Genomic DNA, 13,763 nt, shown 5'->3' with positions numbered 1-13,763 from the left:
TGGTTAGAGGAATGTAACTCAGGGTCACGTTAGTTGCACATTTTATAGCACAATCAGGTAACTGTTACCTTCAGTTGTATTTAAAATGCCATATATTTCAAATATGACTTAAAAGAAATTTGACTTTGTAGTTTAACGCTTTGAAATTGGGGCTCTGTCTCTTTAAGAAACGCCTGTTCTTTCTGAACTTCTGCCTTCAGGAAGTTATTACAAAGTGACTCTACTAAGACTTTACCAGCGTTGCTCTGAGAAGTAGCTCCTTTAATGAGCTCAGCAGATGCTCAGGTCCACCAAGTGTTTGCTAATTGCTGCTGGCTAGTCTGAAGGAGCTGAGTGGGCGAGGAGCTGCGTCTCTACAGTGAACAACTTATAAAACAAAATACAGTAAGAATACATGTTTTTCTGCCTACATATTCATATAAACAACCTTTCAACCTCAAAATTCATATAGTGAAATCTATTCATTAAAATATATGCAATTTATAAATTAAGATACAATGGAAACACAAACATTTTCCTCTCTACATATTCATAAACAACCTTTAAATTTATATAAATGTCCTTGCACATCCTCAGTGGGTCCCCATCCTGAGGGTCCTCTGCGTGCAGACGGGTCTCATCAGACGGGATTTCTGCTGGAGGTTGGACCCGCAGAACCCCAGGACTCTGAAATCCAACCAGCTGGTGCTGCTCTGGTTCAGAAGTTAAAAATGGACAAACTCTTCCCACCAGCACATACAATTAAACCTCAGCACGGCCAGTTCACGTATTCACTGGTGAACCTGCTTTAGTCCGCCACTGGGTGTGATGAGTTGTAATGGCCACCAGATGGCAGTGAAGAGTCAGTCTGTTCTAAAGACGGAACAACCAAACGGCTGGTTTCACTGAGGCAGTAAACAATTCAGCTATTTTCATTTCAACATAGAGTACTGCTCCATATCTGCTCATTTTCCTTCTAAGAAAAATCACAAACTTCAATTTATTATCACCAAAAACACAGGAAACCTCCAAACCAATGGCGTCATGGGAGCTTTTACTGTGAAAACCTACATTAATTTGCATGTTCAACATGTCGGTTATATCAGTACAAAGTTTTATCAGTAATTTAAGAATTCAATCTAACCCAAGAACAACAAGCCACCATTCCTTCTGCCATGTAGCGAGTTCTTGGAATCACACCGAAGTGCAGATAAGATCTTAAAACAGTGAATTAAAGCAACTTAATGAAGGTCAAATGAACATTTACAGAGAAAAGCTGCAGTAGAAAGTCACAGAGAGAAACTAATGGAGCCAGTAGGGAACAAAACACAGAGGGAGAGAAGAGAAGAGAGTCGGTTAGGAACCAGACGAGCTAATCAGAGGGAAGTAGAGACAGCTAGGGAAGGGAGAACCAAACCAATCTGGGATGAAGGAAAAACCCTGAAAGTAACAGAAACAGTAAACACAAATAAACTCTGATTTAAAATAAGACTAATGATGATTAACACAGAAATATGAATTAAAACCAAACACAGAAAGATCAAAACATCTCCAGAAACTCTGAAGTGATGAGACAAGAGCAGACATGTTGCAGAGCTGAATCTGTTATTAGCTTCATATTTCCTCCATTTTATCATTTCTTTTCATGTTTGTGGGGTTGCTCCAGCGTCAGTGTGCGGTTATTATGACATCCAGAGCAGCAGGCAGGAAGTCAGCTGATGAGTTACTAAGACAACCTGTTGAGCAACACAGGAAGTAGTTTTTCTCTAACTTTAAAAAAGAGCCTCAGAAACATGTCTGAGGCCTAATGGCCTAATGGCTTGACTTGAAAAAGTCAAGAAAGATCATGTTGTTTCAACATCACAAGATCATCTCACCCCTAATTAGTCACAAATGGTGTAATTTTAAGGATGTGACACGTAGAGGTGATAAAACAGAAATAATAATGGGTCAGATTTTGAGTAAACAGACATTAGATGTTGAAGTTTCCTGATGACAAAGTTATTATCAGCCTGTTGGAGGGAGAGGATGATCCACCCGGTCAGCTGCTGAAGGTTTTATTTTTGGTGTGACAACTTTTACTTAAAACTTGAAACTGAATGTCAACGAAATAAAAGATCTTAGAAAGAAGTCCAGTCCACCAGCTTCAGCTCTCATTAAAGGGGAACCGGTGGAGCGGGTGACGTTCAGCGTTAAAAAATGTAACGCGATTAATTGCATTTTTATGGCATGCTGGTAAATATAACGCACAAATGATATCTGTAAAAAGCGGATTCTCTCGGCCCACTGGGGCTCATTTCTGCTTCTACACAATCTGATTGGATGCTGGAAAGACTGTTGTTGTGATCAAGTTGTGCTAAAGCAGTTAGCCTGCTAGCAAAGCTATTGAAGCCTAAAATAGCATCTGAACGCTAAACAGGTAGCAGCTAATGCTAATGTTAGCGCCATAGTCCATGTTTCTAAATAAGCTCCATGAATGATCAGAACTTCCTGAACTTTTCTCCAATCTGATGGTAAAATAATCAGAATAAAAACTATAAATATCTTTACTGTTGACCTCATATGTATATTCAATAATTTAGCAACAAAAAAGGTTTTTCAATTGAAAATGTTGCTTGCAATTAATTAATTACAGACCCTGTCATATATATAGACATATCTATATCAATACACACACACACATATACACACACACACACACACATATACAAGTATTTTACATTTTTATTTCTAGTTAGACTACAGAAAATAATCCAAAGTTACTTTAGTATTTATTAGTTCCATAAAGGTTGTTTTGTTTCTGCATTTTCTTTCTTTTTCTTATGACAATTAAAAAACATAAAGCTAATACTTTGTTTTATTTAATTTAGTTCTTTAAGCTTTCATTTGCTATTGTGAGATTTATATTATAACAGGTGGGAAGCTTGCTGTTCAAAATGAGAATAATAAATCCTGGTGTCCAGTGTGTGCTGCTGCATTGTTTTGTTTTGGAAACAAAACAGACATTTTTGTTTGTTTTATTAATAAAATAAAATAAAAACCAGCTGGACACGGAGGGGCTGACTTGACTTCATTTAAGTTTTGATATAGAAAAGCTGAAAGGTTTAGATTCTGGTTCCGAGTCCAGATCCTGGTTCTGATTGTGTTCTGATGTTTTCGCAGATCAGCTCTCATTTTGTTTCTTTTTATTATTATTATTATTATTATTATTATTATTATTATTATTATTAATTATTATTAAATTTGTCGGATTTTATGAAATAACCTGGATTTATGTCAGAACAACGCAGTTGGTTCTGGTTCTGGTTCTGATAAAGGAAACAGTCACCAGATGGACTGGATTGGTGAAACAATGCTACTGTCATGTGTGTCGCAAGGGGCGTGGCTTAAGTGACTTCACCTGTCGCAGGTAAACTAAACTGCGACACAACTGGCTGTAAGAGGCGGAAGTCACCAGCTGTTTAACATTTTCGGTTCTGCTTCTTGCAGCTTAAATCAGGACTAGAGGAAATCAGTCCTCAGGAAGATATTTCCACAATGTTCACTCTGAAGCTGCTGCTGCTGGGCTTCCTGGTCCAGCTGGGACGGGCTCAGACCTGTGACTGGGACCAGTCCGCCGATCCGAACCAGAGCCTCCACCCGGACTCCCTCGCAGCCGGGGCGCGCTACCTGGGCCAGACTCAGGAGGTGTCGGACGAGGAGAGCTGCCGGGCCGCCTGCTGCGAAGAGGCGGGCTGCGACCTGGCTGTGGTCGGTCGGCCGGCGGACGGAGGGATGCAGTGCATGCTGGTGAGCTGCGGGCCGGCCGGCTGCTCGCTGCAGCAGAACTCCCAGTTCCAGGCGTTCCGGAAGAAGCAGCAGCGCGAGGCCGAGCAGGAAGCCCCCACAGGCGGGCACGTCGTCCCGCTGCTGGACGCCGTAGAGCCGCGGAGCAACAACAGCGGTGAGCGCCGGAAAGTACCAAACAATCAGTCATTAATCTTTAGTTAAAGCTGGGATTAATGTCGGGTTAGTTTCCTGATCAGTCAGCTGGTTGTATATCAAAAGGGGCGTCATGAGTGACCGGAAATAAACTTCCGCCCAACTTCTGATCAACATGATTGAGTTAAAGATGAGGAGCCATCAGCTTGGCCCCACTTCCGGTCTCCTGAGTTTACTTGCTGTTGTCTTTTAATCTTTGAGAATAATAATAAACACACCATAACAATAAAAGTAGATTTGACATGAAACTGAACAGAAATAAAGAATAAAATAATAAGAAGAAGGAATCACACAAACATGATGAGGAAAGTAAAACAGGAAATGTTACAAAAAGAATTTCAAATATTAATTTGAAGTGTCAACATATCGGCATAAAGACTGGCTTTTGTGTTTGATATTTAAGCAATTCTTTAAAATAAATTATTTCACTCAAATGTTGAAAGTGGAGGTGGTTTAGAAAACCTGCTCAGGTAACAGGAAGTTGAATTCCATGCAGGATCTCTACTTCCTGTTTGTCCTGATCTGCTGCTCCAAACTGACATGATTTACTGATAGAGTCCGTTTGGGTTCTGGTCTGGTTTGGCTGCTGTTCCAAAATGAGAGCAGGCTTTCACTGTCAGAACCAGATGATTCTGCTGAGACCCGGCGTCCAGAACAGGAAGTGATCCAGAACCGTTTGGTTCCTCAGATGAATTAATGAGGACAGGTTCGGTTCTCTGATGTTTCTGGGTTTTATCCGATCACTGCAGAACCAGCATTTTCAGAACCAGGAAACTGAGACTGAAACTGGAAAAGTGGACAGAACCAAACAGATTGAAAATGTTCTGGATCTCAAACTAAGAACATGCTTTAATTTTCAAACTGATATCAGAACCAGTTCTGATCATAGATTTAAACCATTCCCTCCATCAAACGGAATGATCCGGATTGTGTTCTGTCCCGGTTCAGAGTCCGTTTGCATCAGTTCTGGCTTAACATTTAAAAGGAGAACTTTTTCTGATCCGAGTCCAGTTTTTATTTGCCGTTGGTTCTTGCAGAGATGTGAACACTATCCGGGTCAGAACCGCTCCAGTTTCCTGGGTCATCTCTGATCCAGACCCGATCCAGATCACATTGGACCTCCTCTCATAAACCCAATCTGAAGTTTCTGGAGTTCAGAACCAAGGTTAATGTGCTGAATTAATGAAAACTGAAACATTTCCTGTAACTGAAGTAAATAAAAACGGTAATTAATGTGGAAAAACTGTAACTAATCGGAACCATATCACCTGTTTTTATAAAACAAACTAAAACGCACTCAAATTATAGCTATAATATCCTTTGTTTTTCTCATTATGAATCCATTTATTAGCCTTTATTAGATGTTCATGTCAGCTGTCGCCAGATTACGGCTCCTACAGGCGGCTTCGCTACGCTGGTCTGTAAAACGGCAACAGTTGTGATGAAACATCAGTCAGTTGGTAGTTCAACAATAATTGAAGCCATTTTGTGAAACTTTTATCTTCTGTTGAGTTTTGGGGGTTTTATAGTTTTGGGTTTTCATTATAATTTAGTTGTGACTTTCTCAGCTTTAGTTTTTTTATGCTAGTTTTTAATAGTTACGTATTGTTTAGCTTCAGTTCAGTGTTTATTAGTTTTAGTACTTTCATATTTTGGTTCATTTTTATGTACAGAATTCACAAAGGTGGTTTAATATAATGAATACTCAACAGAACCATTTTCAAAAATGCATGTTGCCATTTTGTGAACTAGCGTAGCGTAGCCACCAGGAGCAGCATGGAGTTCCGTAATTTGTCAACAAATTACTCAATTTTTAGTAACTGCATGATATAGTTCCAGTTAGTTGTATTTTTTTTCATTTGTTTTAGTTAACTATAACATCCTTGTTATAGAAAGATAGTTAATTTAGTTAACTATAACAAGGATGTTAACTATAACATCCTTGTTATAGTTAACTAAATTAACTTATGTATGAAAAAACCACAACTACTGCTATAACTAATAGAAGCTAAAGTAAAACTAAACGATATTTAACTAATAAAAACTAGCAAATGCTCTCTAAAGACTAATTAAAGCTCCAACGCTGAGCTGCTGTTTTTCAGCTCAGCAGTTGACTCACTGCTGACTGAGGCTCAGCTCAGGTATGAGAACCGGTCTGGTTCCGGTTCCTCTGGTTCTGACTGGCCCGCTGTTTCTCACAATGCCTCAGGCCCGGAGCAGAGTGTGATCACTTCACACACCTGGCTTCACCTTTGTGTTCGTTTTTAGATCAGATTGGATTGTTCTCAGGTGGGGGCGGAGCCTCCGGTTAACAAAGCCCACTTCTGATGTTTCTGACATCACTTCCTGTTTACATTTCCAAGAACTTTGAGTTTTCCTCAGAAGGATGAATCAGCATTATTGTTTTGAGACCATTTTAAACTGATGATGGTAACAAATAAATTATAAAGTCTGTTAATAAAAATGTCCTTTAAAAAGGTTTAGAGAACAAAGCACCAGACTGAAAACTTTTATCGTCCAGATTTTTTGTAGAAAGATTTTAAAACATGATAAATAATGTAAATAAATATTATTGTGAGTTTTAATTTATAATGCAATTAATTGATTTGATTATTGCAATAGGCTTAGCTATTCCGCTGAGTAACTAATCAAAGCATCCATCATTTAATATTTAAAAATTACATCAACAGATGGACCAAAATATAAAGTTGAATGAAAATTTTGGCATTTTAAAGACCAAAAAGGAAGCAATTCATATAAATAATCAAATAAAACCAGGCAAATTCCTTTCAATATAAAATTTATGAAACAGAAACTGCATGTCTGGTGAATTTTTGGTTAAAACAAGTTTGTTGTGTCAAGTACCCAGAAATTTACTCAAGTAAAAGCAGCAATACTTCAGAATAAAGTTACTTAAGTAAAAATACAAAGTACAGTGTAGTAAAAATACTTCTAAAAGTACATTTAGTTAGTCAAATAAATGTAACTTGTTACTTACAAACTCTGTATTTAGTGACTTTTCCAACAAAACCAATCAGAATAATCAGGTCAGGTGATTTACAGATCAGTGATTCTCTTCACTGTTTCTGTTATTTTCAGGTTTTTTCTTTCTTCTGTGGAGTCCCAGATTGGTTTGTCCAGAAAACTAAAATAAAGTTTACTTGCCTGGGATGTCGCCCCCTGCTGGTTACAAAGGAATTTGCTGTGTATTATTCCTGTAGAGATCAAAGCCTTTTATGAGAAACAAAAACTGTTTGGTTTTAGACATGAGATGTTCTGAAGTTAATGTTTGGAGGTAAAACAAGTAGCCGGATCAACCAGTCCTCATTATCAAACCGACGGTTTCCACAGCTTTCTGCTGAGACTCAGTTCAATCAACAGTAAATGGTAACAATGTGTGAAACTCTGGAATTTAGATTTAAAAGAATTACACAAATAAAACTGATGTTGTCCAATAGGATTTACGTTTGCAAGGAGGACGAAGTCCAAAGAAACATGAAAACTTTGATATCAGATTTCACATGAGAAACGACCCACAATTTAGATGACGCCTCATTTCCACTGAGCGGGTCGGTCTAGTAGTTTATGGTCATTCAGGAGAGCGTTTCTACCGCCAATTGGACTCTCACTGGACGAGCGGGGTTAAACCCGAACGCCCAACCTGGTGTCATTCCAGTGCGATGAAAAACAAATATTTCTTGTTCTTGTTGCAAGCTGATGTTTTTCTGTCCCTGGGTCGATGGATGTCGTCGTGACGGCAGTCGCTCCACCCTAACCGTACCGAACCATAGCCTACAGAGCTAGAACTAAAGGGTCCTCAGGAGCGGTGTGGGACGGGTTGGTGGTACCGTCCACTATTACAAGGGAAACAGACAAAATAGCTGACCAAATTCTGTTGTACCACTCGGTGGAAAGAGGCATTGGTGACTTTCAGTTCATTTGGCATCCACCTTTCTTGTAAATGTTTAAGATCCTTCCAACAGGAGACTTAAAACAATGTGAAGAAAATCTTTTTTGCTTCAGCAGCCTGCCTTAAACAAGCAGGAATGAAAGTTTCCTCAGTGGAAAAAATCCCCTTTCTCTGACCTCAGTGTTAAAACTGCAGTTCCTGTCTCTCTCAGATATTTGCCGTCTGCCTCAGAACACGGGTCCATGTCGCGGGGCGTTCCCCAGGTTCTTCTACAACGTGACGAGCCAGACCTGCACCAGCTTCATCTACGGCGGCTGCCAGAGCAACGGCAACAACTTCCAGTCCCAGGAAGAGTGCAACAACGCCTGCAGCGGCGTCACCGGTAAGATCCGCTCGCTGGCCTGCCAGCGGTCTGGTCTTCATGGTCAGAGAACAGAAACCGTCTGGAGATGTAAAAAGTTAGGAAACACGTGGCTTTGGGCCCAAAGGAACATTGACATGTGGCGTTGGAGAAATCTGGAATTGAACTTCAGTTTGCACTTGCTGAATTGTCAGATATGATCCAGTAAAACTCTTTCCACTGGTTGACAACCACCCCAAATTAAAGGTATGAAATCCCAGACTGAGCGGTTGATGGGTTTGACCTCATGTGACTGAACACAGAACCGCTCCGGACCGGCTGCGGGAAGGTTTGGATTCTGGATCACATCTGAGAATTTGACAAGATTCCAGTCGAACCTTAGTGGTGCTAGAGCAAAATAAGGAAGTGAGGTGCTGCAATGTTTGATTTATTTGAGCTCCAGGAAGCTCGAGAGAAACATAAAAACTTGAAAGTTCAGGTTTGAAGTTGGGTTGTAATTCATGGTGGGTCTGGTTTTATCCTGCTTCCTTCAGCCTCGGGCTGAAAATCAGACGCTGTCTCTCTGTGTTTGTTTTGGATCATCACAATGACCATCATAAAACAAACTGGGAGGGTCCAGATAGGCAGCACCGCTCCCAGTTCATATAACCAACAACAACAGGTGGGAGGGCGGGGCTGCAGACAAAAGCTGCTTTATTTGTTCTGCAGAGAAAACAGGAGCCGAGAGGAAGTGTGTTAAAGTTCAGCAGTTCTTTGTTCTGTCCATCTGAGAAATGTTGTGAAACAAAACACTTTTAAATCTGAGAGGAACCACGAATAATCGATCTGAAGGGAAGCTTTTATCTGACCTGCTAATGTCTCATTAATAACTTGTGTGTTCAGGTTCGGTTCTGCTTGAAGACGTCCCAACTTCTGCTCCAGAGTCGGCTCCCAAAGCTCCTCGGATGGCCCCCCAACTCAAGTCCGGTTAGTCTCCTCAAACTCAGTTAAACAGCGATTTATTCATAGGTCAAAGATCAATATTTAACTCCAGTAACAAGCAGGTCCGTTTATGGTTCCGGACCGCAGTTTGTAAGAAGCTGAGAAGTTAGGATTGATGAACCTTTTACTCACCGAACTCTTTCTCTGTTTCCTGCAGAAATCTCAGCTGATCAGTTCACAGGTACGTCTCACTCCAAACTGTTCTGGTGGGTTTGGTTCTGGAGAAACATTCGGGGTCCAGGGTTTTCCCCCAGAAAACCTACTGAGCCCAGTGGGACCAGTGAAACCCACTGTGTTTTTGTGTTGAGTTACAAAAATTTGGAGGTGCACAAGAAGGGGTCATAATTTGGAAATTTGGGCAGGTGCAGGGACGACACAACTGGTGTGAACTTCCTCATGCCCAGTTCACTGGGTCAGCTAGAAACCTGCTTCTTTACTGTCACTTCTACTGGTTTATAAAGACCCTATTTAAAACCAACAACTCTGAGCCTGCCGGGGGACAAGTAAAGCCTGGTGGCTCTGCACTGGGGAAAGGTCCTGAAGTTCCTCCTTGATGTTTGGAAGGATGCTTTGGAGTTCCTCTGGGTTTCTCTAGAGATTCCTTTGTTTTGGAGGATCACTCTGGGGTGGCGGTTCATTTGGGTTTTGGAGGGTTCCTGGTTGATTGTGTGGGTTGCTGTTGCCCGATTGCAGAGCTGTGTGAAGCGGAGTATGAGCAGGGTCCATGCAGAGCTTCCTTTCAGCGCTGGTACTACAACAAAGAGACGGGCATCTGTCAGACCTTCTACTACGGCGGCTGCAAAGGAAACAAGAACAATTACATGGATGAGAACCATTGCAAGTCCACCTGTACAGGTGAGGTACCAGGTCTAGTTCTACCTAGAGACTCCAGACTACAGGCAAGACTGGAACTAATGGCCCATTGTTTGCTGTAGGAGTCTCTGTCCTGCCTTCCTCCAAGAAGATCCCAGAAGACGACACAGGTGTGAGAGTGGGCTGGACATGACGCTGTTCTTTGGCTTCATGGACTCGGTTGGTAATTATTGTGCATCTTTGTCAGATCGTTGCAGTTTGAGTCGTCAGTCTGGAGTGTGTCGCGGCGCCTTCCCCATGTTCTTCTACGACTCTGACTCCGCCTCCTGTAAGACCTTCATCTACGGCGGTTGTGGTGGGAACGACAACAAGTTCGAGTCTGAGGAGGAGTGCATGTCTGTGTGCAGTGGGACAGGTGAGGACTGGGCCAATCAGATTGTTCTTACCTACTGTTCATAAAAAGAGCTGAATACCTGTCACCTGTTTGTCTCTCCTGATTATTTGATCCATTCCTTGTCTTGCAGGTCGGCTCGATAGTCATGATGAAACCAGAAGCAGATGGGCTGCAGGTGAGTTCCTTAGTCTTCGTCCTTAAGTTGCTGTGATTATTTTCATGTTTCTCTCCAAGGAAAGATTAAGTGATCGAAGCCACATCTGTCTGGTTCTGCTTCAGTTGTTCAAAGATCTGAAATATTTACATTTTCTAATAAAACTGAAAATAGTTTTTGAAGCAGGCTTGTCGATGCAAAATCAAACATTGTGAACAATTTAATCTGATGAGGTTTTGTTGCAGTAAAGAAAAATCAGGTTGTCTCTGAGGAGTGTAGCATCACGACGGATACCAGAGGACCTCGAGTTTTATACACCATCAATTTACGTCCAAGGATAAAATCTCACTACAGGTTTCTATTAAACCTAAATGGGGACCAGAGAAGGCACATTAGATGTTGGTGAAATGATCCTGTAATTAAGAGAACTCATTTTCCAGGCAGGAAATGGAAGGATATATAACGGTGTCATCAGCATATAGAGGACTCAGTTTGACCTTTGCCCTTCTACTGTTACAGATATTAAAGTGTTGGACCCAGGTTTAATCTGTGGGAGATGCTAGATAAGGGCTTGGGACCCTCACTGACTGCAGCTGAACCTGCACAGCTGTACAAGAATTTTTTTTTTCTTTTACTAATGGTGGATTTCCTGTCATTTAGGACTTTCAGAGTAAAAGTAGTCCAACCTACAGATTTACTGGTTGGTAAATCAATCATCAGTAATCGGTTCCAGACAAACCTAATGATAAAGGTTATTAGTTTGCAATTAAGGGTGACCTGAAGATGACCCTAAACTTCCTGTGAGGTGTTTTCAAAATAAAAGTAAAGCGTGACCTTCATCTCCTCTCTCCTGAAGCCTTCTTCCTCTTCGTCACTCTGGCAATAATCTCCGCCCTGCTGCTCGCCACGCTCGTCATCTTGACTGTGAGACGCCGCCGACAGTTCCGCCGCTACTCCTCCATCAGGTAAGCTTAGTGGCGCCCCCTGCTGGCCCGGGTCTGCATCACTGAGGATTATTTCTTTACGCCGTCTGACTGAAACTCTTCCTGTCTCCAGTGACAAGCGGGGGCTAATCGCAGACGAGCTGTCGTCTCAGGACTCGCTGAGCATCCCGGAAAGCCCCAAACCGGAACCAAAGGCCTGAGGGGTCCGGGTCCACCGGGGCTCGGACTCAGAACTGATCCGCTCTCTCTTCTTACAGGGATTCATCAGGGTGACAAGAATGTGATCCAAGGTTGGATCCATTATCCTACAATCTGTTAATTATCTTCAGTCATAGGCGACTAAAGGGGCGGAGCTTCAGTTCTGAGGCGGAGCTCACAGCTTCAATAAATGTTTTCTTCTCCTTGCAGCATAAGAGCTCTGGCTGATTTGTCATCGATCACCTCTATTGATCACCACTTACTGATCACCTCGTTAAAGGAGCCATTTGATTGGCAGAGACCCTCCAGGCTCAAAGTTCAACCCAAATTGCAGCTGGTCCTGTCTTCAGGGACCGGTTCCTGTCCAGGTCTCCTGACTAATCGGTAAAACCGATTCAACCCTGATTTTAAATTTCCAGACATGAATCAGCTCCTGGTTTCTTGTCAGAAACAAAGTAATTGATTATAACTGACCATCAATTGGGAATGATTCAGATTCGTGATTATTGGCGTTTCTTTCAAAGAGAAACATTTAAACTTCCTGTCTGCAGTCGAACCAGCAACTTCTCCAAGGATCTGTGGTTCTGGGTAGTTCTGCCTGTATTGATCACTTGTCTGATCAATACAGGCAGAAGTTCTGGTTCTGGACTTCATCTCCGGTGAAGCTCTGAGTGTTTCTCCAAATATCGGCACCAATCAGATTCTAACGTCACTTCAGATCCCGCCACAAAGTCCATTAACAGCCAGAACTTCACAGGAGGCGATCAGAACCATCCAGAACCTGCAGAGTTTCTGATTACCAATAGATCAATACATTAGATCAGCACCTCGTCATGTGCTGTTTGGACTGTACTGGTTCTGTTTCCTGGCTCCGCCCAGAGCTCGGAGCAGAGCCTCTGATTGGCCGTCAGGAGGATACTGTTCCTTTAAGGTTGATGTGATTATTGATCAGTGAGCTGATCAGTTGACAGATCGGAGCTCAGAAAGTTTTAATTAAATATGTTAAAATTAAACTTTGATGTTTTTCTTATGTAATTAAATCAATTATTCAAGGAATCGTTTTGATCATTTTCACTTAATCAATTATTGGTAATTTTTCAGTGGGGTTACAATAATTATTGATGAATGTTTGCTGTTTTCCCTATCAGTTATAAATGTTAATCAGTTTTTAATAGAAGTTGTGTATGTGGGCTATTGATGATAGTAATCAGATGTGTATTGATTGATCGGGAAGTGACAGAATCAGCCTGCAGGTGGAAAACCATACCACTAAATTATTACTGTTACTGCTAAACTCCATTTCCCATGATGCACCTGCAGTCTGGTTCCCTCTGCAGGCTGAGATCTGAACAGCTTCTGTCAGTTTTATTACTTATTGATCAGGGAATCTGTCAAGTGTACTGTTGGAATCACTTTTAAGTTTTATTGCTTTTTAAAGTGTCACTGTGATCAATAATCTGATCACCAATCTATTGATCTCAGCAGGGTCATTCTGGAGTTTATCGAGCTACTTTTAAATACCACTTAAGCAATTAGCTATTGATCAGGTTATTGATCGGCTAATTTTTAAACATTCTGTTGTGATCAATTTTCTGAATGAAAAGCGGAAAACTCTCCACAGAAACAATAAATAAAATGTAACCAATTCAGTCTGAATCAGTTCCTTATTTACTCCATTCCACAGAGTTATTGATTAACAGCAGGTAAAACCCTTTGAGCCGTCCAACAGATTAATGCCACCAGAGCAGATTAATGCCACCGGAGCAGATTAATGCCACCGGAGCAGATTAATGCCACCGGAGCAGATTAATGCCACCAGAGCAGATTAATGCCACCACAGCAGATTAATGCCACCACAGCAGATTAATGCCACCGGAGCAGAGCATCCTCAGGATCAGCTGCAAGTTTCTGTTGGTGCAAAAAGCAACAAAAAAGCCACTTTTCCAGGAAAACCATCCACTACGGACTGGAAGGATGGACTCCAGCAGGGAGGTTTTCTGATCAGCCATCCTGGCTGTTTTGAAGATCTGGGAGTTGCTGAAAGTTCT

The 13,763-nt window shown here is 41.5% G+C and overlaps 1 protein-coding gene across 3 annotated transcripts; it reads left to right on the top strand.

The window, feature by feature from the left end:
• The first annotated feature begins 3,393 nt into the window (after positions 1-3,393).
• spint2 (serine peptidase inhibitor, Kunitz type, 2) lies at positions 3,394-13,365 on the top strand. 3 transcript variants are annotated; one of them, XM_032544876.1, is made up of 10 exons: positions 3,394-3,922; positions 8,082-8,245; positions 9,113-9,197; positions 9,370-9,393; positions 9,906-10,067; positions 10,148-10,195; positions 10,273-10,440; positions 10,550-10,594; positions 11,430-11,538; positions 11,630-13,365. In XM_032544876.1, the coding sequence occupies exons 1-10, from the start codon at positions 3,517-3,519 to the stop codon at positions 11,715-11,717; spliced, it is 1,299 nt and encodes a 432-aa protein (XP_032400767.1). In that variant the 5' UTR covers positions 3,394-3,516; the 3' UTR covers positions 11,718-13,365. The 3 variants fall into 3 exon arrangements, with proteins under 3 accessions (XP_032400767.1, XP_032400766.1, XP_032400763.1); XM_032544875.1 differs by having other exon boundaries at positions 8,082-8,252; positions 9,114-9,197; positions 9,370-9,387; positions 9,900-10,067; XM_032544872.1 differs by having other exon boundaries at positions 8,082-8,252; positions 9,114-9,197.
• Positions 13,366-13,763: the final 398 nt, after the last annotated feature.

Source organism: Xiphophorus hellerii, chromosome 18 (assembly GCF_003331165.1).
Source record: "Xiphophorus hellerii strain 12219 chromosome 18, Xiphophorus_hellerii-4.1, whole genome shotgun sequence".
Classification (NCBI taxonomy): Eukaryota; Metazoa; Chordata; class Actinopteri; order Cyprinodontiformes; family Poeciliidae; genus Xiphophorus; species Xiphophorus hellerii.
Note: the sequence above shows the minus strand (reverse complement) of the source record. Positions and strands in the feature narration are given on the sequence as shown.